General features: G+C 49.4%; 1 protein-coding gene across 1 annotated transcript in view; it reads left to right on the top strand.

Moving 5' to 3' along the window:
• PARVA (parvin alpha) overlaps nucleotides 1-22,129 on the top strand; it is a 165,439-nt gene extending 143,310 nt beyond the window's left edge. Inside the window, exons 7-13 of the mRNA XM_072725642.1 lie at nucleotides 2,736-2,794; nucleotides 5,047-5,066; nucleotides 6,420-6,481; nucleotides 7,189-7,257; nucleotides 10,669-10,770; nucleotides 11,453-11,525; nucleotides 20,134-22,129. Of these exons, the coding sequence (XP_072581743.1) occupies nucleotides 2,736-2,794; nucleotides 5,047-5,066; nucleotides 6,420-6,481; nucleotides 7,189-7,257; nucleotides 10,669-10,770; nucleotides 11,453-11,525; nucleotides 20,134-20,210 (462 nt within the window). The 3' untranslated portion in view covers nucleotides 20,211-22,129. The remainder of the gene's footprint in view (nucleotides 1-2,735; nucleotides 2,795-5,046; nucleotides 5,067-6,419; nucleotides 6,482-7,188; nucleotides 7,258-10,668; nucleotides 10,771-11,452; nucleotides 11,526-20,133) is intronic.
• The last annotated feature ends 4,348 nt before the right edge of the window (nucleotides 22,130-26,477 follow it).

Raw genomic sequence — 26,477 nt, 5'->3', positions numbered from 1 at the left:
ATTCTGTTTACTTGTTTCTGTTCTTTTCAAGTAAACATGCTGCAAGGGAGAACGCCCTAATGAGCAGCTCTCTGGTTAGCCAGGGCTCTGGATGAGAAAACAATATGGCGGCCCTGCCATCCCTTGGTGAGGATGAGTCTTGAGGGCTGGTAGGCTTTGCCTGACCCCACCAGGCCAAGTCTCCAGGACAAAAGCTAAGCTTTCGGGGACCAGATGTTAGTGGAGGGAAAGAGGATGTGAGGTGCTCCTCAGTCAGCTGCTTGGCCATGCCCTGGTGATAAAGTATTTCTTCCACACCTTCTGGGTGAGTACCTAACTTGCTAAACATCAAGGAGATATAATAGGAATGGTCACCTTAGCCCTGCCTGCCAGGAGGCAAGACCACACCTAAGGAGCAGAGAGAGAGAGGCTGACCAGAGGGCCAGGGTAGGTGTGAACGTGTGTGGTTCAGATGCTAAGTGCAGATACAAGGAACTAATTGGCCTCACGTATTGACCATTCAACTGTGGCAAGCATTTATGTCTGCTGTGGATATGTGACTAGACCAGAGCATCCTGGCACAAGCATCTTACCAGTTAATCCAAACCATCTTTATTGTGTTATTTTCACCAGTATATAATGTTTACATTCATTTCTTCATATTTTCTAAAACTCTGATTCAAGATTATGGGGTAGAATCTTCTCGAAACATTGGTCGCTGTAAGCCCACGTCTCATGCCTTATTTTGAGCTCAGTTACAGGCCATCAGTGGATAGTTTTGTTAGCATGAAGATAAAAAGAAGACAAAGTACACGGAATGGCACCTATGCATGTCAGGTCTTATGGAGTATTTTGCTTTGTCAACTTAAATAGGCGCAGAAGCAGTACTCAGAATTAGCCAAAAGACACTGACTGAACCACAGATTTCTTGAGGCAAGAAATAATAGATCGAGGTGAATCTAGATGCTAGGTGAGGGGTTATTTAACCCAGATTTCCCTTCCATTCTATACAAAAGTATTGAATTCTGCTTGAAGTTGAAGATGAGTTTTTATGTCTATAAAGAGCCTCACAAGACAAGGACATGAATTCCATTAGCCCCATGTGAAAATTATACATATGTTGAAGCTGCATTGGGAAAAAGTCTTGATTTATCCTTATTGGATCCCTTTTAAATGATATCTCTATTTTTCTTTTTTACTTCCTTTTCTGCTTTGATGATCTGCTCTTCCTAATCTAGTGCAGATGTACTCTTGGCGTTTATCCAGCTCCACCTTTCCTTCCATAAAAGTATTTTGCAAGGACGCTAGTTTCTGTGGCTATTGGGAATAGAAGAGAAGGTTCTGGAAGTTTGGGCAGGAGGGCAAGAAGGCAGGTTCCAGCTGAAACATTCATGTGTGGAGGCTCCCTCTCGATATTCTTCTCCACCTTCGTAGAAGATGAACTTGCCCTGACTACTGCTTGCCATCCCTGGACTACTGTCCTCTAGGTGTCTGGAAGCTGGCTGTAGAGCCTGATGAAATGAATCTCCCTCCCCACATGGATCAGAAGGTCTTCCTGAGCCCTAACATTCCTTCACTGGCTCCCCTACCCACACAAGGAGGTTTAAACTCCAAACTGGCACCCAGTTGACTCTCCCCTGACTAATGGCAGCCACTGTCCCTCCACACAGTCTCCCAGACACATCTGTGCTCTCCTGACTCTGCCTTTGCACTCAGGCCATCCCTTCTGCTGGAATGCCCTCTCCTCTGTGTTTTGTTAAGTTCCAGCTCAAGGATGCCCTCCCCTTGGAAGAGTTCACTCCCTGACCATCCTAACTGAAAGTGCTGGCTCCTGTCCTGCATTCAGCACTTCCTGTCTGCATGGGATGACCACATAATTGATTACACTTGACGCTTTTGAGGGTGGAGGGGATCCTACTGTGATACTGAGCTGCGCCATCCGGCGTAAACCCAGACTGTCTCTTGGCCATCTTTCTCACATACCTGTTTCATCTACCCCATTTTACTCTGTGTTCCTCAAGGTCAGAAGTCATGTCAGTTGTTGCATAGCATTTGCACTCAGTCCAACATAGGTTCTTGTACAGAGAACACACTGATTCATGAAATAAATTGATGGGAGGAGGTGGACAGATGATGGCTGGACAGACAAATGGATGGATGAGTGGGTGGGTAGGCAGATGGGTAGGTGTGCGGGCTCCCAAAGGACTCATTACCCTTTTCTCAGAGAGTTAAGCCAGTTACCTGAGGACTGCCTGCTTACAGAAAACCTTCCTCATTTATCCATTAAAAATAAAAACAAAAACTCTCCCCCTGTTTAAATTCTCCACATTGGCCTCGTCCTCCACCCCAGCCCCGCTGTTAAAAGTGTTTCTCGGCTCTCCTCTGTGGCCCCAGCTGGAGGGCAGACACACCCTGGCCTTCATTTCCATTTGGTTTACTGTGGATTACTCCAGGAGGCAAACAGTTTGCTTCCAGCAAAATGTCTTCCAATAAAGAAAGAAAAGATTCACCATCCCAGAAACAGCCAACTTGTTTGGAATAAACACTAATTGCACTTAAGTATGAATGGTATGGTCCAATCCCAGGAAATCGGGGACCTCGTTTTGCTTCTGGCACTATCTCCTCTCTGCTTTCGTTTCTTAAACACCAGTAACTTTCTCAATAGCAGGAATGCTAATCAGTTTTTTTTTTTTGTATTTTTCTAAAGCATATTTTTTTTCTCCTCCTCCCCACCCGTCTCCCCACCCCCGTTTCAGAAACGAGAAGGAATCCTCCAGTCTCGGCAAATCCAAGAGGAAATAACTGGTAACACAGAGTATGTCAACACCATTGTTGCCAGCGATTCTGTAATGGAACACAGATGTTTCTCCGAAATTCATCCATTTGCTGATATTTAGTTTTCATTTATTGGGATTGCAAGAGGGATTAGACTTCAGCCAATGATTATAGTTTAGCCTTTTCCATGCATTCAAAACATGCCTCTCAATGCTTAAGATACAAACTTGGGTGGGGAAGTGGGGAGAGGGAATTAGCAGTGATTGAAAAATTCTAATTTTGTGGCACTCCAGGAAAAAAGTGTGCCCAAAAAAGCCAACCAGCATGAAATCGTCATGCCATAAACATGGGGTTGAATTTAAAGTGTGAACCTTCAAAAGGACATTTTTCTTCTTTTTCTGAATCTGATTTATTTGGTCACGTGCCATGACCCAGAAAGCCCTTTCCTGCCTCAGAATGGTGGGCTGGTGTTTTGTTTTTCCATTTCTGTGAAGCAACCGGGATCTCAGAACATGTTAAGAGGTTTGCCATGGGGCAGTGAAGTTTGTTCTTAGGTAGAGAAAGCAGGTCGCTGGGGTCTTGAGATGATGGGGCAGGCCTGAGCCCCGGCCACAGAGTACGTGTTCAGCATCCCCTGCTGCCCCAACTTTCCTCTATGTTCCCTTGAATAAGAGCGAAGTGGAAAGAGCAGGGAGCTGTCAGCCAGCCTGACTTCAGAGGCCAAATCCAGGCTGTGCCACTTGCCCAGACCTTGGGTTTCTGTATCTCAGAACTGGGGAGTGTTTTCCTAACCAGAGAGGTGGTGAGGATTCACTGTGGTAACAGTGGGGCCCCTCCTCGGCCTTCAGGGCTGTCTTTCCCCCATCACATCTGACCCATGCCTTCCAAGCCTTGCCCTGTCTCTGGGCACCTTGCTTCCCCAGTGGTGGCTGAGGGCGGTCCCAGGTGCTGCCTGTCTGGACCACACCATGCTTGTGTCTTCATTAGGCCCAGGGTCGGGCACAGATGGGCAGGAGCCCTTCCCAAGAGGCCCAGTGTCTGGCCCGCGAAGAACCCATTGGGCAGCCCCCACATCACTCTGGGAGCCGGTCTTGGCAGACAAGAGGGCAGCTGATACACAAGGCACACCAATCCCTGGCCTGGGTCCTGTGTGGGGTGGGAGGAAAGCTGCCCTGGCCCCGGCCCGCCCGGCAGCCTCCCTTGACCCCCGCTTGACCCCCCTCCCTTGACCTCCCTTGATCCAACATGAACTTGGGTTGTACAGAGTAATCACGCTCAGCTGCTTACCATGCTCCCTGTGGTTTCCCCCTGCCACCCTCCCACACAGACACGAAGGTGGAGGTGAGCTCCAACAATGGCAGCACACAACAGTTTATGAGGCACTTTCACACTTGTTGACGCTCACAATACATACACAAAGCAACGCCTACACCTCCTAAGACCCCACATCCCAAAGATGGAGAAGCAGCTATCCTTGGTCTATCCAGCAGTTAACTCCAAGTTCACTGTTCTTTCCATTACACTACCCCCAAGTCATCATTGAATAGGTGATAGATGTACAGTTAGAAGAAATCAATAGGATAGGAACCAAAAACACATTGAGAACAAGTGTATCAAGCACTTACTAGATACTAGGAATTATGCTAAAACCTTTCTACCTATTAAATCATGTAATACAACATCTACTGAGCTATTTACCATTACCATCCTTGTTTTATAGAGATAAGAGAGCTGGGGCCCAGAGAGGTTCCATAGCTTGCCCAAGGTCACACAGCAAGCAAGTGGCTCTGTGAGATGTAAATCTACGTCGTCTGTTCTAATGCTCATCCTGTTAGTGGTTTGCTGCTTCCCTGCTATGAGTATGGTTCCAGTCCCTGCCCTCTTTGAAAAACCGATTTGGAGTCAATAGCAGGTGCAGTCTGGTGGGAATCACAGAACGAACAGGACAAAGACGAAGTTGATGTCCCCAGGCAGGTGCCCACAACAACCTGGGCAGCGCGATGGGTGGGAGTGTTGAAACCCCGAGTCAGACATTCCGTCCCAACTATAAGCAACAGTGGGATTTTACTTGAAGCAACAAATAGTCCTTCAAATACCACTCATACGAGGCTTTGTGCAAACACCAGCATATCTGTGTAGCAGAGGGAAAAAAACAGGTGGTACTGGGGCAAAGGCTACTGACAATTGGAGACCTCGTGCAGAACAGAGTGCCAAGGAAGGGAGCTTTGCAGGCTCTTCAGTGAAGGGCAGACAGAGAAGACTCATACTGTTTTCTTTCTCTTTCTCCTGCAGGGCTCTTTCCGGAAGGCATGGTGAGTTGCATAAGATTATCCTCTGGTGCTGGTGGCTGCCACGGGGGTCTAGTTAATTCTACAGCAGCTGGGAAGAACAGGCACTCAGCCTGCTTCCTGCGTGTGTGTCTGCACCAGCCTGGTGATGGGGCCACTTAGGAGGGAGGGTCTGCTTACTGGTGGGGGGGTGAGGAAAACCAGCTACAGTGGCACAGTCTTCTTCATAAGCACCCGGACCGTGGACCCTGCCAGGCTCCAGAGGGGCCCTGGGCCTCGGCGGGGCAGGCATGTTCTAAGCGTGCTGTGGAAGTAGAGAGGTGCACGTACACGCTCAGGACAGTCCACTCTCCCCCTCAGTCCAGCCTTCTAGAAGCCGTCTTGTCCCTCTTTCCTTACCACACGTCATACCCGCTCCCATTTCCCAGAACTTTGCATTTGTTTATACAGTCTGTGAATGTTTGAGACCTCAGTCACCCCTCTGGCAGTCCCAGATTTACTCATCGGTGCAAGAGCAGGAAAAGGCAGGCCCTAGGACCACCAGACTTCCCATCCCCAGGCCCCTCCTGGACATTCTTCTCATTTCCTGCCTCCAAATTCTATGCACTATTTTACTCTGAGTTCAGAGAGCCTGGGGGCTCCAGCAAGGAAAGCAGGGGGCATGGCTTTGCCTCTTTCTACGATCCCGTGTTTACTGTGGATAACGTGTGAGATACCCCAGTAACGCTAATAAACTCAGATCGGCAGACACTTCAAAGTTTACAGCACACAGGCCCATACATTCTTTTCTTTCATCCTCATAACACGCCTGGGGGAGGTTTACCTGCAGATGGCATTTTACAGAAGCAGCAACTGAGGCACAAGGGTTGCAGTGACTAGGTCACTCAAGAGGAAGAGCACACATTCTGTCGTGGGGCTCCCAGGCTTCCCATCCAATCGGCCGTGCACGCTACCATGATGTTCGGCGTGGCTATCCTGGTTTGGAAAATTTGGGGGTGAAGTGATTTGGTATTTGGATAACTTTCTGCCTCCAAAAAGCTTCGGAAACACTTTAGACCTATGACTAAATCATGATGTAATGGATATAAATACTGAAGAGAAATGACCACTCGCAAGTCAGACTGCCTGCCTGGGCCCCTCAACCTCAGCCCTAAAGAGGGTTGACCTAGAAAGTGGGGGGGGGGGGGGGGGAAACAAATATCCTCTAAGCTGAGAATCAATCCCGAATCCCTGCCCCAAACCTAGCTTCCAGAATTCCCAGTATTGTTTCATGCACTGAGGAATTCCTGCTTATAGCTGATGGTGTGGCCACCTTGGCTGGGCTTTCTCACCAGGAAGCAGGTCTTTTCTCCACTTTACATTTTTCTGTTTTTCCAGAACGTGATGCTTTTGACACCTTGTTTGACCACGCACCAGACAAACTCAATGTAGTGAAAAAGGTGAGCAAGAGGTACCTGGGAAGGGGGGGAAGGAGATGCAGCCAAACATTAGACCCCACTCCAGTAGCTTGCAAGCTTCCTGAAACTGGTGTCCTCACCGGCTCTCTGCACTCGGGGCTTTCCCGCCTGATGCGCACTTTACAGTCTTGTTCCTACTGGATGCCTTATCTCCTCCCTTCTTCTCCCATCAGGATGGCAGTGTCTCCTGGGGGTTCTGAGGCTGTAAGCACCTTGTCCTCCCACCCACACTGCACCATGGGCCAACCAGGCCTCCTCCCTCAGACCTCCCTCCTCTCCAGACACAGGCACCTGCCCTAGACAGTCTAGAAGGAGGGATCCTATGAGGACATTTCTTCTCTGGCCCCTCTGCCCTGGGATAGGACACTACACCTAGCATTTTGCTCTTTTGGGACTTCCTGCCCCTTTCACAGCCCTGAAACTGGCTATTTGAACCACACAGTGCATGGTACCACCAACATGGGGGCAGTCCTCTCCTATGAACTCAAGAAGCTTTGCAGAAGAGCCTCATAGGCTGCTCGTTCTCACTCAGCTCAGGAGCGATCCCTGGCTGGCACCCTTAGCTAGGCCTTGTCCCACACTGTTATCACACTGGTCCTTGTCCTCACGGTGGAGTCACAGAAGTGCCTCCAGGGTCTGACAGTGGCAAGGGTCTCCATCTTCATGCCTGGCTTGCGCTTCTCTTTTAGACACTCATCACTTTTGTGAACAAGCATCTGAATAAACTGAACCTGGAGGTCACAGAACTGGAAACCCAGGTGGGTAACAAGCCCTAAGTGCAGCCATGGTTCTAAGGGCCCCATCCCTGCACCTCCAAGATGGCTTTCCATACTGATCCTGAAGCTTTCCCAGGAGGGACAGGGATTTCTGTTCTGCTCAGAGGGGTGAATTGCATGAAATGTTGACTTTTTTCTAATTTTTTATTTTGAAAAGTTGCAAGAATATTCTCATGAATATCCATATACTCTTCACCTACATACATCATTTGTTAGCATTGTTAGCTAAATGCTAACAGAGTTAGCAGTTTCTTTCTCGCCCCCCCGCCACTCCCAATACTTCAGGATACATCTCTAAGAACAAGTATTCTCTTAAATAATCACATTGCAATTATCAAATTCAAGCAATCAGGATCAGGATGTTGATCTATTTAGGTTGAACCACATAAAGTTGCTGATATTTGACTACTTTTGACAATATCATCTGAGTCAAAGAATGTAGTTGTCTTAATATTCTCAGGCTGCTTTTATTTTTTATCTTTTTTAATAATAAATTTATTTTTTATTGGTGTTCAATTTGCCAACATACAGAATAACACCCAGTGCTCATCCTGTCAAGTGCCCCCTTCAGTGCCCGTCACCCATTCAGGCTGCTTTTAATGGTCATTTCTCTTTAGTCTTTTTTTAATATAGAACAAATCCCCAGCCATCTTTTGCATGACGTTGATGTTTTGAAGAGTACAGGCCATTAGGTGCATAGGATATCTCTTTTTTTTCCCCTCGTGATTAGATTCAGATTATGCATTTTCAGGGACAGTTCCACTCCAGTAACACTGTGCTCTTCTCACGCACTCTGTCCATTAGGCCGTACATTACTGGTGACAGTAACTGTAGTCACTTGGTTAGTCTCCACCAGCTTTCACTACTGTAAAGCTTCCTCCACCCTTATAATTAATTATTATCAGGAGATACTTTAAGACCATATACTGTACCGTTTCCCAACCCCCTTTCATCTGTGATGAACTTTTTTTAAGACTTGAGAAAGAGAGCGAGTGAAAGAAAGCGTGTGCACACACGTAAGTGGGCGGTGGGGCAGAAGGAGAGAGAGAAGCAGACTCTCCCACTGAAAAGGGAGACCGATGTGGGGCTCGATCTCAGGACCCTGGGATCATGACCTAAGTCGAAGGCAGACGCTTAACCAACTGAGCTACCCAGGTGCCCCTGTGATAAACCCAAGTATGGTTTTGAGGATGTGGGCACCTCATGTTATGTTTAAGGCAATCCCCAGATCTGTCACTGAGCTCTGCCTGAGTGTCTTGTGTCTGCACTCTATAAAATGAGCTTTAGCTACTCTTTTGGAAAACAAGGAACCCTCTGGAAAAGTGATAAGCCCTTGAGAAGTCTAGAATGATTTCTGAAATTCCCACTTCAGTTTTCATGAGTAAGGTGTGTTAGGAGAGGGAGCGTCTGCCAGGGGTCTGTCGTGGATCAACCACCCAAGTCATCAGAGTCATCAGAAAGGGGTAGGACAATCTAGGTCAGTAGCTCTCAGAGTTTTCTGAGTTAACCCTGACCCTAACCCAAGGTCCTCCCCTGAGTAGACAGTTGGATTCTTTTATTCTCAGTCCAGCCACCACTAAAGAGAGGCCCAGAAGTTAACTCACTCCGTGGGAGGGCCTTGATTCTGACACAGATGCCGGGGTCTGTTCTTCTACTATCTGCCCTGGTATAGCCTGGGATGAGTCAGGCTTGAGCCCTCCCCCACTGGAATTGAAGGCCAGCTGGATGGAAGCTGCTCCTAGGTCAAGTCCAAGACCAGCCAGTACATCCATCATGAAGGCTGAGTCACAAGCTGGTCACCCAGCAGAGCTCAGACTGGGTCCAGCCTACATTCCAGGCAAATCTGTCTAGTTTTAAGTTTCTTGAGATGATACTAAGAAGATTGACCTCTTGAGAGCTCCTTAGCACCTGGGGCTTATGCCCACAAAGATGTGGGGGAGCTCCACCTCCTTTAAGAAGTTCTCTAGGGACGCCTGGGTGGCTCAGTGATTGAGCATCTGCCTTTGGCTCAGGGTGAGATCCCAGGGTCCTGGGATTGAGTCCCACATTAGGTTCCCCACGGGGAGCCTGCTTCTCCCTCTGCCTCTATCTCTGCCTTTCTCTGTGTTTCTCATGAATAAATAAATAAAATATTTTTTAAAATAAATAAATAAAAGGTTCTCTAATTTGAGGTATGCATCTGACCTCTAGGTCTTTGTTCTCCATCCATGGAACACCTACTCAGCCCAAACATCCCCCATCCCACAGGCCCTCACTGCCTTCACAAAGCCCAGTACACATTCTCCTTGTCCTCCCGTCAGCAGAACACCTGCACCTCCCACTTAACCCAGGAGTCTACTGCTCCTCAGACCAGGTTCCCAACTGTCCTTGATGGAAGCCACCAGGCTCTAAGCCTCTGGCTGTGGGGCTCAGCACACGGTTGTTCTTTGTCAGCAAGAGCCAGCAAGTCATATCCTGACTGCTTTGCCGTCCTCCCAGATAGTAATCGCAATTGTTAACATTTAGCAAGTGCGGCCTACATGCCAGACAGTGTTGTAGGCACTCTACATACATTAATCGGTTTATCCTCAGATAACCCCATAGAGTAGGTACTGTACCATCATCATCATCCCACTTCATGGATGAGAAAAATGAGACACAGAGAATTTATGTAACTTCCTCAAGTCACACAGCTAATAAGCAGGACAGCCGGAGGCCTAGCTGCAGAGCCCACGTTTGCAACAGCCACGCTGCTGCCTCCCAAACAGCAATACAGTGAGAGGTGAGGAAGGAGAATGCCCAGGCCCGTAGGACACTAGACTTCTTTCTCTGTTCATGAAACAGAAGTCACCCTGGCGTGGGCCTTGGATCCCCCCTCCCTCCTCCCTCGCACCCTCTCCCCCGCCAGCTACTCTTGCTCCTCCCTCGGGCCTCCAGGCAGTGCCACCTCCAGAAGCCTTCCCTATTGTCCTCAGTGGGAATAGGGGGCCTCTGTCAATGTCACACAGGCCAATGTGCTTCTGTCCATCAGAGTGGCCGCTGCCTTTCCTCCACATCCGTCTCCCTGCTAGACCCGAGCTCCTCAAGGGCAAAGGCCGCACCTGACCTATCTCTGTGGTCCCCTTGCCGGGTCAGGGCTGGGCGCAGGGTCAGCGTGCAGTACACACTGGATCAACCCAAACCAGGACACAGGCTGCGGCTCCTGTGCTGGGCCAGCCGGATGCGGGGGGGTGGGGGGGTGGCCTGCTTGCAAAGCAGAGCTTCCTGCCCGAGGCCACCGCCCCTCACCCCCTGCCAGCAGCCCACCTGGGGGGCAGCCTTCCAGGAGCTGACATGGCAACTGATGAGCCCCAGGGTAGGGCTTGCCTGGGGTGCTCTGGGGCCCAGCGCCTTCACCTTGCCTTGTCCCTCCAGTTTGCAGATGGGGTGTACCTGGTGCTGCTCATGGGGCTCCTGGAGGGCTACTTCGTGCCCCTGCACAGCTTCTTCCTGACCCCGGACAGCTTTGAACAGAAGGTAAGGGGAGGGGACATTACGGGAGGCCCTGAGCCGCATGGCCCACCGTCGTCTGCCCACACCCTGCTGGGGCCGTGCAGGGAAAAGGCAGTGGCTTCCCGTCTGCCCAGAGCCTTGGGTTCTGACCAACAGCTGACCTGGGCTCTGCAGACCCTCAAGCACCCTCAACGGCTCTCCCTTCCCTTGCTGTCTGGCCCGGGCACCCTAGCTCCTGCGGGGCGCACAGCCCAGCCTCCTCTCCCCCCACAGACCTGACGGGCAAGGTGGCCGCAAGTCTGGCCAGTCCGGAGGCTCACGCTCAGCCGAGTTCCGATGTGGCTCCCGGACTGCCACCGCCTGCCCACCAGACAAGGGACATTTGGTCCAAAGCAGAAACCACTCTGCCTCTTGAACACGTCTTGTCATCTGATCCTATCTCAAAGTTTAAAGTCCTGGCAGTTGACACGGGAACACAGTAGGACAGGAGGATGATCTTGAACTGCTCCGGGGACCTTTCACCGACAGCCAGCTGGGCCCGGCCAGCTCCACACGGCCTGCGCGTCTTGGTAGCTTCTTTTCTCCTCCAAATTCAGGCCTCGTTTTTACTCGGCCTCTGCCCTTCTGGCTGTCGTGTCGACTCTTTCGCTTCCCAGGGTCCAGGAGTCCGTGCACCATGATCCAGGCACTGCCTTTCTCTTTCCAGGTCTTGAACGTCTCCTTCGCCTTCGAGCTCATGCAAGACGGGGGATTGGAAAAGCCAAAACCACGGCCAGAAGGTACTTTGCTCTTCCCTGGGTTTATGACAAGACTCAGAAACCCTTCCCCTGCACGGGTCTTTAGGGCACAGGGCAAGCCTCATGTTTGACATCAGGGGAAGGGTTTCTTCTCTGAAATCATCTTTGCCATTTGTAGGCGGAGGTGGGACGGAGCATACTGCTCAGTCCTGGGGTCCTTTGTGAACTACAAATAAAGATCCCATGCACAGGATTGCAGAGGAGGGCCACGTCAAGGTGCCACAGGAACTGCCCTGTGCCTAATTTCCAGGTTCTTCTGTCCCTGGACAGGATGCTGACCTGTCAAATAACTGCGTGCTGGCCAGGCAGGGGTGGGTCCAGGGGTCCCCACCGGCAGCTCTGCTCTGAGCATAGTTGCCTTTCCTATTCTTTGCTCACTCCAACTCTGCCCGAAGAGGAGGCCTGATTTGTTGGGTTCATACTGCAAATGTAAGGCTGAATAAAAATACAGAAGGACCAGACTGCTCAAGCAGCCCTTCCCTGCTCACACTTGGAGCTGTGTGCATTTGTGCATATGGGAGGCACATCTCTCCCGGGAGTCTTCTTGGTACAGACATTTATTGACTTACCAACTGAAATATTCCATTTTATCAGCACTGGTGAGTCAACACTGTGTTGCAGATAATTTTCTGTTTTCCATTCATGGGCCTTTTTGCTTGCACTTTCCTAATTGTTTAAAGGAAAGTGGACAAGTAGGGATTGGGTGTGTTCCCTCCTCATTGCTGTGCCTGTTCCTCCACCCATATCTCCACATCAGGAGGGGGGTGCGTGCTGTCTAGGGGCACAAGACCCGGTAGATGGTGATATGCCAAGAGGGGTGGGCTGTTCCTGACCTCAACGCACTTGCAGCCCTCAGGGGAGAGAAAAGATATACCCGAGTAACCACAACAAAATGACAACTGCCATGAAAGAGGTGCAGCTAAGAGAGCGAGATGTGATATCACATCCATCTGGGTAGAGATGGTTTGGTGGAGATGGTGCAGCGGGGCTCAGCCGGGAAGAGTAGATAGGGCTTTTATATCTGGAGATGAGGACAGAGGCAGCAGCACCCCAGATAGGAGGACAGCATAAGCAAAAGTCCCGCCTGGAGAATGGGGAAAGGTTCTGTTTGTGAGACAGCAGAGCCTGTAGCTTAGCTACTGACAGCCCTGGATCTGGGCCCCACCCTAACAGCTGAGTGGCCCTGGGCAACTTACCTACCATCTCTGAGCCTCCTTTTCAGGTCTGTACAGATGGAACTCCTAGAGACATGCACCTGGCAGGATGCAATGGGATGATGTCTGATGCAGAGCACCTGGCACCTGATAATGAATGTAAATAGTTACCTATTGGGCTGGGAATAGTAAGAGTACGAATTGAATAATGGTTGGTGAGGCTGAAGCGAGCTGGTTCAGGTGGTGAAGGGACTTGATGCCAAGGCAGAAAGTATAGACCTTATTCTGTAGGCAGTGGGAGACATGGGAGGTTTTTTTTTTTTCCTTATGTTTTTATTTATTTGAGAGAGAGAGAGAGAGAGAGAGCACGCATGCATGAGCAGGGGGTAGAAGTTGGGGAGAGGGAGAAACAGGTTCCCCGCTGAGCAGGGAGCTTGACGAAGGGCTCCATCCCAGGGCCCTGGGATCATGACCTGAGCTGAAGGCAGACGCTTAACCAACTGAGCCACACAGGCATCCGACATGGAAGGTTCTTAAGCAGCCCAATGATGTGATCAGAGCTCTGTTCCAGAGAGATCATTTGCAAGGCAGTGTGAAGAACAGATATTTAGCGGCAGGGCACCATCAGCGGCGTTGGGGAACCCAGGAAGAAAAGCCAGCTTGGCAGGGGACATACGGATGTCAGCCTTGGAAACCTAAGGCATTGACCAAGCAGAACCGGAGTTCGGGGAAAAGATCAGGGCTGGGGTTATGTAATTGGAAGCCTCCCGCTTAGTGGAAGCCCAACAACAGGAGAGCATGCAGGGAAGAGTAAAGGGTGAAGGACAGTATCTTGTGGGCCTGCCTTTACTTCAAGCCGGAGGGGAAAGCAGGATAACCAGAGAGAAGGGGTGGACTGTGCAGATACGGGCTGGCTCCCCGGGTCGGGCCTCGTCACAGACCTTGCTACCTCAGCTCTGGCCAAGAAGGCGCCTGGTCACTGCCAAGGCTGCCATCGCCGGAGGGCCCCTAGCAAGGTCGGTGTCCCTGTAGGGGCCCTCTCGGGCCAAGGTCACTCTGGCCGTCCTAATGCCCTGTGACCGGATGACGAGTACCCCGCTTCAGAGTAAGAGACCGCAGGAGAGTTCTAGCCAGCATTTCTGTTTCCGTGTTCCTGAACCATTTAATAGGAAACTTCCTGGTCATGAATCAGAAGTACTCCCCCGCTACATCCATTGTCAGGCATTCATTTCCCTCAGAACAGAGAGTTTTCCCAGTATCAATTAACCGATAGGGATATTTCAGCATTTAGAGGACATTTCTTGTACAATTAACTGACTGAACTGCTTAATATGAAACTTCCTGACCCATGCAATGGAAAAACACATCTGTTTTATTTGTTCTTACGCTGGGCATCATGCCCATGCTGAAAATTTCCAGTGCGTAAAGAATTGAAATGGCATTTTGTGAAGTTGTACTTGGGGAGAGGTGTATACCCCAGCATTCCCTCTGCCCCCGTGCCTCTACCTGGAAAGTGAGGTTCGGTAGTAAATGCTGCAGACTTTACAGAAGGTGCCAATGTGGGTAGTTCTTTGAGGGTGTTTCAAAATCAAATTGGTTGTGGTGGAGGCATTTTATTTTTCATGGCAAATGTTTTTAGGGTCAGGAAAGTGCATTCTCTGCCGTGCGGTTTGACATTCAAAGTTCCGTCGCACCTTGAAATCTCCTGGGAACTGGGTGTGCATCCCAGATGACTTTTAGTGCCCAGGCTTCAATAACTTCTCGTAGCCCAAGCATTAGCACCAAGCTCACGGCCAATGAAGCAGTTGAAATATTGGCATAAAGCTGGTGGCTTTTTATTTAGGACATCATACCTCCTGTCTTCCATTGCACACACCTACCCTGTTATTATTCAAGTAGACTCTTCGCTGGATATGGTCAAGACTCTGGCATTATAGCCAAGTGGGGACTCAGAAGATAACCTAGTACTCGCCAGGAATGAAGCCTGTAGGTCAGCCAGCAGGCTGATGGGATATCTACAATTTAAAGAGTCAAAAAGTTGGGGCCAGACTTCAAGCAATGCTAAAAGAAATCCAGACAGGTGACAGCCGCTGAGGTCCAAGCGATCGATTCATTCTGGAAAGGACTTGGGTAGTAGCTGGAAATACAGAAAATAGCTCCATTTCTCTTCCCCTTCCCTGAGGAGAGACTGTGCAGACCAGATAGTGGCACAAATTTAAACCTGACGATATCAAGTGTTAGCAAGGACGTGGAGCAACAGAAACGGCTGGTATGAATAGAAATAGAACCACTGTTGAACAATAGCTTGTCTTTATGTAATACGGTTGAAGATTTGCGGTACCTTATATGGTAGGCAGACTGATGGCCCCCAAAATGCTCACACCCTAATCCCCCAGGACCTGATCATATGCTGCCTTATATGGCAAAAGGGACTCTGCAGATGTGATTGAGGATCTTGGAGCATCTGAATAGTTCCAGAATAATCACAAGGGAAACAGAAGGCTCAGCGTCAGTGTGATGCAGCATAAGAAAGACTCAAACAGCCATTGCTGGTTTTGCGGGTAGAAGGGGTTACAAGCCAAAGAATGCAGGCTTCTGGAAACTAGCCCCTAGAAGCTACAAAAAGCAAGAAAACTGATGTCGCAGGAGTCTCCAGGAGACATTGCAGCCCTGCCGATGCCTTGATTTTATCCTAGTGCAGCCTATTTTTGGACTGTGACCTTTAGAATTATAAGATAACATGTTGGGGTTCATTTGTAGTCACCAAACCTGTGATAATTTGTTAACAGCAACAATAGGAAACTAATACACCACCTGACACAGTAACCCCACTCCTAGGTAGGCATGTCCGTACAACCAGGAAACTAGGCCCAGAATATCCACAATAGCCTAATTATAGATCATTGTAGTTCTATCTCAATAAAACCAATCACACCTCAGAATGGTTTACAAAAATGAACAGCTCACACCACCCAGATGAATCCTATAAACGTAAGAAAAAAATCGCAAAAGACGACATGTAGCACAATTCCATTGACATAAAGCATGAAAACAGGCAAAGCTAAACTCTGCTATTTAATGGTACATACATTGCTGGTGGAATTATGAAGGAGGAGGAGGAAATAGTCACCATAAAAGTCTAGATAGCCATTATCTTTGCCGGGTGAGAGAGGTTTGTGACCGTATTAACAATGTTTTGCTTCTGTCGTGGGTGGTGGGGGCGCTCTTTGAAGCATTTAAAACTGCACATATATGTTACATGAACTTTTCTGGATGTTTGTCACCTTTACATTTAAAAAAAAAATATGTACAGAAAATAGCAAGATCACCAGATAGGGTAGCAGGCCAACACCAACATGACCCATCTGCAGAGCATGGGGCCTATCCCGGTGGGGAACGAATACAGCAGAAAGGTAAGGGAGGCAGAGACTGAGGATCCACTAGATCCATCAGGATGGGGCAGGAGGCTGGATTCACCCCACTCAAGTAGAGTAGCCGGCCTGTGACTGCCCAAATTATTCCACCCCCCACCACCTGGTGGCACTGAGCTACCAGGTGTCTTCTCACCTTGGTCAAGAGATTTGGGGACCCAGTGGGGAAGCTCAGAGAAGGGGCCTCAGCAACTGCCCCAGACTGGGATGAGGGACACTGCTGGCACATACAGGGCCATGGAGGGCACGACCATACAGAACCCCGTCCCTCTGGGTAAAGATGGAGTTGCCACTGTGAAGAGAGCTCCCCTTCCCTTCCTTTGACTTCGGACTTCGGCATCTTTTAGAGGACCATGAACCCGTTGTGGATGGTCATCTAAGAAGAATCACTAATGCCACCAGGCGAGAGGAGCACACATTGAGCCTTTTCCCCTTGACCAGAGGCTGTTTTCTCCCTAGAGTAGCCTTGGGTCTGATTTCTGTGTCCCCTGGCGGCAGCCAGCCAGCCAGGCTCTGCTCTGGTTGTTTCTAACCAGGAGCCCCACCGACCAGACTGCTCCCGGGGAGAGGCCCTGGGCCAGCACGCAGAGGCCCTCAGAGCAGTACTGAGGTACTGATCACACAGTTTATTAGGCCAGGGCTCTCCAGAGCCTCTGTTTATATAGCATGGAGTCACAGTTCATTCCCAGGAATCCAGAGCCCCTCTCCTGGCTGACACAGCCCATCCACTGCTGGGAACTGTGTGGCAGTTGGCTTCCTTGATGAGAACAGACAATACGCAGTGTCCCTTGCTGTATTCACCCACTACCCCTTCACCTGGCAGTGATGGCCTATAGGATTAAGGGACTCAGGTTTCTTAGGGAGCAGGGCCTAGTCTCTATGAAAGGCTCCCCCTGGAGTTGTGCAGTACACGGGCTGCACAGCTGTACACAACAGCTCTGTTAACAGGCAAAGACGGCAAAGGGGAAGGGAACTACCATTTAGGGAGCCCTTCATGTGTTCTAGGTTTTTTTCATAAAACCCAATTTTACCAGTGAGGAAACCGATTCAAACAAGCTAAATGACTTTAACTGGGTTACACAACTATCATGAAGATGGGCTTCAAGCCCTAGTGGGCCTTAAAATTAAATTGTCATCTTGAGACTTTCTCCCATAGTGAACATTTTCCTTCTCCAGAAACCTCAGAACTCACCTGTCCTTAAAAAGGGAAAACAAGTCCTCCTGCCTCCATCCCTGTCTGTCCTCCATGAGCATGCCCTACCCCAAGTGCCCCCTTGGTGGCCAGGCCCACTGCCTCCATTGCCTGTCTGCCCATGTTGTGAGTAATATCTCCCCCTGCACCTGGCTCTGCTCCCTCCCTGAGTCCCCAGTTGGAGCCATGTGCCCGGGAGCTCTTTCCAGTCTTACCCACTTGGGAGCATGTAGCCCTATTGGCTATCTTCTCTTCCATGAATTTCCTTCTTTGGCTCACATGACCCTGGGCAATCATTTATTCATCTGTCTGTTCATACCCTTTGAGGTCTGTGCATGCCAGGTCCTAGGCCAGGTGCTGGAGCATGCAAGACTGCCTGTCTGTGATCAAGGCACACACAGTCCAGGGAAGAGGCAGACCGGGTCAAATGAGCACACACAAATGACTGATTTAGGACCGGAGTGAGTGCCTTGAAGGGGAGCATGGGTGCTTTGAGACCCTAAAACAAGGTACCCTCACCCAGGCCAGGTGTCAGGAAGGCTTCCCTACGGTGATGGTACTTTGAGCTGAGGTCTGCAGAAAGATGAGGAGTCAACTATCCGGAGAAGGTAATCTAGGTACACGGCATGTGCAGAGGCCAAGATGATGGAGAGGTGCAGCCATTGCCAGGGAGTAAAAGGAAGTCCACGTGACCTGTGCAGAGTGAACGAGGGGAAGTGTGGCCTGAAGTGAGACTGGGAAGGTGGGCCGGGTTCGCATCATCCCTTGCAGAGTCACGATTTAGGACCCTAGCTTAAGTGAAATGGTTGTATACACAGTCCATACAAGTTGTGAGCTGTACAACATCAAGGGGCACCATTTACGTTGCACCTATGGTAACGATGCCCTGGAAATATGAACAACACACCCTGAAGTTGTGCAGTGTACATCCTACACAACCATACCCAGAGACTGAATAGTCTACCTGCAGTGGGTCGCATAGATTAGAGAGGGCAGGAGGCTTTAAGGAGCCCAGTTAGGAGCATGTGGCAGTGGTCCCAGCACCACCCTACCACCCCCGTCATGCTCACTCCCTTGCTGAGCTCCTCTGTCTGTCTCTCCTTTTCAATTCCTTCTCTGACTTCTTAATGTTTGACTTGAGTGGAACTTAAGAACCACTCAACAGCAAGCAGTCAAGGAAAAGCAGGAATCAGCCCACAGGCCATAGGCCTCCACCTGGCAGAGGGTGCCTTGGATGGGCAGGGTGGAGTAGCCAGAGAGGGCCTTATGTCAGCAGAGGCCCAATATGTGCCTGAATCCAACCGACATGGGGGCAGAAAGGGAAGCTGAGCCCCAGGCCTTCCAAGTGCTCCGGGGGAGGCCGTCAGCACATCCATCAGCAGGAGAGCTTGGAGCAGGGTCTGAGCCCAGCTGGGATGAGGTCGAGAGGGGGTCGCAGGAGCCCTGGACCCCGGGGCCTGAGTGTGCTTGGCTGTGACAGCCGCAGCTGCGAGGGTCCCCAGGCTAAGACCTACGGGCCACAACCCAGTCCATCGGAGCCACTGGCCTCCCACTTTGCCTGCTCTCCAAGAGTCCCTGTTCCTATTGACCCAGGCGTGGCTAGAGCTCGGATGTCTTCCCCAATCGCTTCCTTCCCGACTTTGAATCCCAGAACACTTTTTATTTCCTCTTCCATCATTTATTTCATCTGACCTTCTACACAGTCAGGTTTTTAAAGATCAGTCTTAACTATGCAAAACACCACATATACACAGAGGTCCATAAGACATAAACGTGCAGGTCCAGGAAATAATATTCCCACAAGCCACCGTGTCCCCACTACCCAGCTCCCAGGTGCTCCTTCCAGCCACAGAATCCTCAGCCTTTTCCCTAAATGTTCCACTGTCCCAACTTTCATAGTCATTGAGCTCTTGCCTTTTGTTTTTTGGGTTTTTTTGTTTTGGTTTTTTTGCTTTTCCCAATTTTTTCCCAATTTTTTACCTAAATGTCCACTCCTAAATAGTAGGGAGAATTCTTTGTGTCCACTCTACTCCGGTTCTTCAGAGGACAACTCTCCAAGGGAGTGAGTGCAGGCCAGGGGTGGAGCAGACATGAGCAGGGAAGGGGCCTCGCATGGCGGAGGAGCTTCTGAGGCCTCGAGGGGTAAGCAGAGAATGAAGGTGACCAGTAAATAGAAGGGAAGGAGGGAGGAGATGGTTGTATAAAAGTTTGGGAACCCATGCCAGAGCTTTCCTGAAAACACAAACTCCCAGCCTCAGCTGCCTTCTCCTCCCTCCAGTGGAAGCTGTCTGTCCCCCGATGGCACCTGCTTACCGAGTACTGTCTGCCCGGTGGGCTTCTGTGCCCCCAGCCCTCCACACGACTCCTGGCTGGCTCCTCCTGATGGAGGAAGCTGAAGGCAAAGGAGCCCCAGGGATAAGCAACACTCAGGAAATGGGGCAGGGGCCCCTCACCCGAGATGTTTCTAGAGCAAAGCCCGCATGCTCCAGGGTCTGCTTCATTTCCACGAGAGGCGAGACCCCCTCGCCCAGCACCTCTGCCCCTTGCCGCCCCTGCTCCAGATTCTCGCTGTACACACCGCCCATCTTTCACCACCCACCTGCCCCTGGCTGTCTCGTGGGGGTGCTTTTCTCTCCCAGCCGGACTGGAGCTCTTCAGGAGCAGCAGGTGATATCCAGGGGGTGAGGTGGCGGGACGTCCACCGCAGGACCACGCTGGGCACAGGAGGTGGGTGGTGGGAGGAAGGGGACGAGGACACCTGCCATGGGCTCTGTGGCCCCACTGAAGCAATGTGTGTTTTTGTTTCCACGCAGACATTGTCAACTGTGACCTGAAATCCACACTGCGAGTGTTGTACAACCTGTTCACCAAGTACCGGAACGTGGAGTGAGGGGCACAGCAGCCCGCTCCCCAACCGCCTGAGCCTGCTAGTTCCTGCGTCCAGCTCTGTGCTCTCCCACCAGCCCAGCTACCGCCCAGGATAGCAGGCCTGAAGTTAGGAAGGAAGGATCCGTAACTCAGTGGGCCTGCTCACACCTCTCAGGCCCTGGGGACTGACTGGCTGTTGTGCCCATCCTGGTGCCAGGTCCAGATTTCCTCAGTGTGATTTGGGAACCAGTTTAGGCCCAAGAGACTCCCCTCAGAAGATGAAAATAAAGGTAATGGTCCCCATTTAATGGTCGTAAACTATGTGCCGGGCACCACGCTAAGTGCTCCGACGTAGTCATGATTCCCACTGAAGCAAGTATTATATATAATCCCCTTTTACAGATAAGGAAACTGAGGCTCAGAGAGGTTCAGTGACTCGCCAGAGGCTGGCATCTGTTTTTCTTCTTCGAACGTGTTTGCTAATAACTAGCCCATCACAGTACACTCTGCACATTCTATGGTTGGGGGGTGGGGTGTGTACCTGCACTCTCCGAGATGGAAAAGCCACCCCCCCCCCCCACCTCACCACAAGGCGGGCTGTGTCAGGGCTTAGTGATTCACACTGACATCAGCTAATCCAATTTAACTCAATTAATTGTGTGTGTGGCAGGAGTCATGTCCCTCAACTACTTTGTACAAATGAAAATTACTCTTAATTCCTTCAGATTTGTAATAACCCCATACTCTGGTTTCAGGGTGACATTTGGGAAGAATTCTGTTTAAAATTAATGGAGTGGCACATTCTGCAGCCTTTTTGCTTGATTGCATGTAATGGAAGTGCCCTATATTTTCCTGCAAAATAAGGACTCAATTCATTATCGTTAGGCAAATGTACAATATACTCAGGCACCAGAGAGCTGGGCGCAGGCCCATGTGAGCATGGCTTAGGAAGTAGGGCTCTTCAACAGGGACCCTTGAACTTTAAAGAAAGGAACTCCTTTTTGCCTTCTAATTGATCATTTAGACCATTTCTGGCTAAGTCTGCCCACATGCAATTACTGGCTAATTCAGGCGAGGAAAAATGTAAGTCATTTAGACCCAAGCCGAGCAGTCTCCTCGCGTGGGATGACTCGTGGGGTTTGTGGTTACTTGTATCTCCTCTCCATGAACCCAACTTTGAAATACGGGGCTCTCCTTGTCCTGGGCTGCTGGGTTCTGTGGGAATAGTAAAGGGGCTGAAGTGGAAATGACCAGAAGGGCAGGGAGCATGGGGAAGCACTTTTGCACTTGACCCCAGACAGAGGGATAGTACTGAACATCTGCCCTTAAATGGACCAAGGCCATGGGGTAAATAACTTGTTTTGATGTTACATCTTCAATATAGAATTTTCCTAAACACGTCAGATGGACACCAGCCTGTATACCCACCCCAAGTCTGTGCTGTTTTGTCACTACTTTCAGCTCATTGCCCAAAACCCACCTCTGGTTTGAGGAATTTTGATCTCTGTCACCACCACCGCCACCCCCTACCACCAGCTAGTCCTCCCATATTGTCCAAAACATTTCCTTCCAGCTTCCAAACATTTCCTGCTCTCTATCTATTGCAGTAACTCAGAACCCATGAAATTTAGACGCACCACCAATTTCTGCGGATATTTTGCTCTAAGAAATCAATTGTTACTCAGTATAATGAGCTTTTATGGTATACGGACAATGCACTCTCGTGCCAATTTATATAGAAGGATACAATTCTTTTTTACGTGATTGACGAAATGTTACGTTTTTCATTAGGAAACACTAAATCGTGTAATATTTCTGTTTGTGCTCATTTAAATTCCTGACGGCAAATCAAGATAAACCATTGCTTTGTCTCCTTGAGCAGCCTGAAAGCGGGATGAAATAAGAGGGATGCATTCATTTAAACATGCTTTGCTGTACGAATTCTGTCTCCTTTGTCGTCTTTTTTTCTTTACGTTCAAGCTGCAAATGTACAAAGTGCAAGTGGCCTCAATAAGAGCCCCCCGCTCCGTATTTTGCATTTACATGGTCTGGAAACACATCAGAACGCTGGGAAGGTTTTAAACAACAGGTCTCGAGACAGAGGTCTCTGCCTCCAGAAACCTAGGGCCTCAGGTCTGCCATCTCCCCTCATCTGGAGGTCTTCCTTTAGCTTCTAGAATCTCCTGCTTAATACACAATGGTGGTTTTGAAGGTGGAGAAAGACATCAGGACAATAAATAAACCAAACTTCACCCTCCGCTCTTTAAAAAAAAAAAAAAAAACAGGAATCAAGTCTCTGTGGGCTTACTGGGGTTTTGTGTTGTTATTGTGCCTTTTCTCTTGTAAATTCATTGATATTTTTAAATAGTTCATATATAAATGGTACAAAATTCAAAAAGCATGATGGGTATAGCTAGTAAAAAACCTAAATCTGCCTCCTTCCCCTCCCCCAGCAGCGGGTAACCCTCCCCAGAGGCAAATATTTTTATGCATTTTGCATATTCCAGAGATTCTCAGGCCATATAAAGCATCAACACACTTAGAAAATCTATCTTTGTTTTGTTTTGTTTTGTTTTTTTACATAAATAGTGTATCATACATACTGTCAGGCACAATGACTTTTTTCGCTTAATACCATATCTTGGAGATTTACACTGGACATTAAAACTTTTTCAAGTGAGACTATGAATGCTTTATAAATCCAAATGCACATCTCTGGTCTGCTTGGGCTAGGAAATGAAAGCCCTTCCTGGGAAGGAGGGAATGCTGCCTAGACTGGGATTTCAAAAGTTGAAACTGAGATCCAGTGAGTTGGGGGGTTAGGGGGTATGTTACCAGAGACAGACTCATGCAGCCTGTACTGAATTTTTTTTTGAGGCCTCCTTTATATTATTATGACGAATGTGTACAGTTTAAGTTTTCATTTGTACATATTACTATGGCTGCTAATCTGTAATCGGCTAAGTAGTAATGGTTACTAAATAATGTGTGGATTCTGCTGCAAGCCCAGCAATGCTCATTTGTTCTACCAGAAAACTCCCATTCCCCATGTGCAGGCCCACAGTTGACATTCCCGAAATCTGGGAGAAGACTCTCTATCAGCACATTATCAGTGGTCCCTTGAGTTGGTTGCAACTTGCAATGGCTACGTTCAGTACTTTCTAATTACGAATTACTGTTAGCTTAGCTTTATCATTATCAGTTTATTTTGTTGTGGGTTGCTTGGTTAACCCTACATAGTATACTGGAGCTTATTTGCATCAAAAGTATTCTGGAACTGTAATTTTCCAATAACCAGACTCTTAAGACATGTATACACTGTGGTTCAAATATGAATTGTCCATCCTCCAGTGCTAAAGCAAATGTATACATAATCCACTTCCCCCAAATTATCACTAATTTATTTTTCCACTGGAAAATGAGACTAGATGGAGTCGGTAGGTCAAGCGGTTTTGTCCTACCTAAGTAGGGGCTGATCAAAAATAATTTGAAACCCATTGCATCTAAGGCAGCTCCACCTCAGGAACCCTACGTACATAAAACATCATAGCTATTCAAAAGGGATACGTCCTGAAACCTTCACCACTGCTAATACGGCGTGCAATCTCTGCCCCCACCCCAACATTCTCTTAGGTCTATTGGAAAATTCAAGAATACTAAGAATAGGAGGACTGCATTGAAATCAAATGCTGTGTAGGAGAAAGACTCACTGGGCCACTAAGGGACCAATATCCACCCACCAGCTTCCCAACATCTGCAGATTCAAGTCTCCGCAAAAGACCAGTTAGTATGTAGGAGTTGCCCACTGTGACAATTACAGAGATCGTATCTGCAAACACCAAGCTGTATCTGCAAATACCCAATTTTGACTGCTTTCTCCTCTCTTTTACCTGAAGAGTATAGACCCAGACTAGCTCCAAAATGTGCTCATGCTCCCTTCTTTACTAGAGTAATGAGTGCACTTGTGAATACGTACACAGGCATCCATGAGGCATCCATGAGCAACCCCCACACCAAGCCTGACAGTCCTGAGTGTCAGACTTCCCAAGTCAGAAGCCACCAGTGAAACAAGTCTTAAAGTACATTTGCAGGGTGTTAATAGATGTTAAGTGGAGGGGAAAAATGTCACATTCGAATAAGTTTGGGAAACATGAAGCTAAAGAAAATTAAACTTGCTTCCTACAGCTTTGGTTTAGTTTTTGCTTTTTGTGTTCTAACTGGGAGTGCATCTCAGAGTATCCTGCACTGGTGTCTATTATGACCCTCTAGAGACAGACGAGGGCACGTCCAGATTGCATCTGACCACGGGACCTATTTGCACGCCTGAGAAATTTGCAGGTGAGTGCTCTGTGGAACTCATCAGTTCATTGAGCCAGTTGACCAGATAGCCAACAAGTATGTGCTGAGCATCTGTGACGTCTTAGGTGTGCTGTGTCAGGCGTCAACGGAGGCTCACTTGCAGAGCTCACTTGGGGAGATGCACAAAAAGTCATCACAAATCAGTGGTACCTACAAATTGTGTTGGCCACTGAGGACAAATACAAAAAACTGTGAAAGAGGTCTCATTTAGGTTTTGAGGTCAAGAGAGGTCTCTGGCAACATGACGTTTTCAAGGGCTTGCCCGTCAAGGGAATGGCACAGCTGAGGACACCAAGCTGGGAGAAGACTTGGCTCCCTGGAGGAAACTGCAGAAAGCCGGGACAGCTAGGGTACAAGGAGGGAGGCAGGGAGAAAAGAGGCACCAGGTCAGAGGTAGCAGAGGCCTGTGGGTTTTATAAGAAAAATGGGAAGCAATGATACATAAAAGCCTTCCGGGCACAGTGTGAGAAAGCTGGAGAGAGCAGTCAGCAATATGGGGTCTGAGAGTGACCGGCCTTCTGCAAACCATGGTGACAGCTAGAGAACCAAAGAGACCAGGAGAGGAGATGGAGCCTCTGCCCACCCCTAGTCTGGTCGCAAGCCCGAGCTGGAAGCCCAGGTGTGCTTAGGAGAGCCTTATCTTTCATCTCCCCAGGCTGCTGGAAGGGCAGGGGGTCCTAAGCCATCTCCAACCTTCCTGCATTTCTGTCCTCTGAGAAGAGGTAAGGGAGACCAGAAGACTGGGTGGGCAGGGCTGTGTGTGTAGAGCAAAGGGAAGGACCTGCAGCCAGAAAGCGGTCCCTGGGGCCCAGTGCTTCCAACCTTGTCACCACAGAGGACTGCTGCTGCTACCAGAAGTGGGTCACTCAGGCTTCACAGTTAGGGTCTTGTGAAATACCTTTCATTCCTATGGTATATTTATTTTCATTGGGAGTTTTGAAATCCCAGAAATATCCCTGGAAACCCCCGCTGGGGAGCAATTTGGCGGGAAACCAGTGCAGTGGGTGCCTGCCCCAGCAGGCCACCTCTCCCCAGCAGGCTCCGGGGGCCCGAGCCATCCAGGCCTCGGCTCCCCTGGGCCTTCCGCGTGCAGCACACGTGGGCCGTGGCTGTGACGCTGGCATTTCAAAGGGCACTCAGGAAATTCTGAGAAGCCCCGAGGATTAAGATAAATGAGGTTTTATCGGTGAAACAGCCTTTTCATTTCTTGTTATCGATTTTCATGTTTTCACATCTTCCGATGCGATTTGCTGGCCCAGGGTCGCATTCCAAGACACGCAAACGTCATTAAGGCAACCGTTTTAAAGAGTGCCATGTTTTATTGGGGCGGACAGGCCAATGGATAAATAGTTAATGCGTTGCACATTTGCTTGCTATGGGAGACGGGGTTGGGACCATGCGACTCAGCTCTTACGTGGCTTCCCGGAAACCCCGACGACGGCCTCGCCAACTGCCCACGGAAACGCAGGGCCTACCCTTGGCAAACGCCTGCTAGTGTTTCTGAAAAGGAGCTCCTGGAAGCCCTTCTCCACTCCAGCTTCAGGGGTGACCCTGGCTTTCCTCATTCATCATGATATTGGAGAATGTAAACTCTCATGGAACTGGGGGCAGTTGGCTTAAAATAACGGACAGGAACATGGTGACCAGCGACCAGCATGCGCTAAGCTAGGTTCCTGAGGCCTCGGAGGCCTCCTCTCATCCATGTTCTGAGTCTGCGGTTAAGGCCGCGCGCTCATGAGTGGTTGTGTCCTCTATGTGGCCCCTGAGCCTCGACCTCCTGCATCTTTGGTTCTCTCAGCTAATCCCCATAACGCCCCACTCTCTCACGTTGGAGTTGCATGTTGTCCAGACCCATGACTAGGTCTGTCATTGCTGTGAGAGACCAAGCTCACCAGCACCCACACTGAGCAGGGGACCTGCCACATTTCTT

Source organism: Vulpes vulpes, chromosome 11, assembly GCF_048418805.1.
Source record: "Vulpes vulpes isolate BD-2025 chromosome 11, VulVul3, whole genome shotgun sequence".
In the NCBI taxonomy this organism is placed as follows: domain Eukaryota; kingdom Metazoa; phylum Chordata; class Mammalia; order Carnivora; family Canidae; genus Vulpes; species Vulpes vulpes.
The sequence above is the reverse complement of the archived record's forward strand: the minus strand, read 5'-3'. Positions and strand labels throughout refer to the sequence as shown.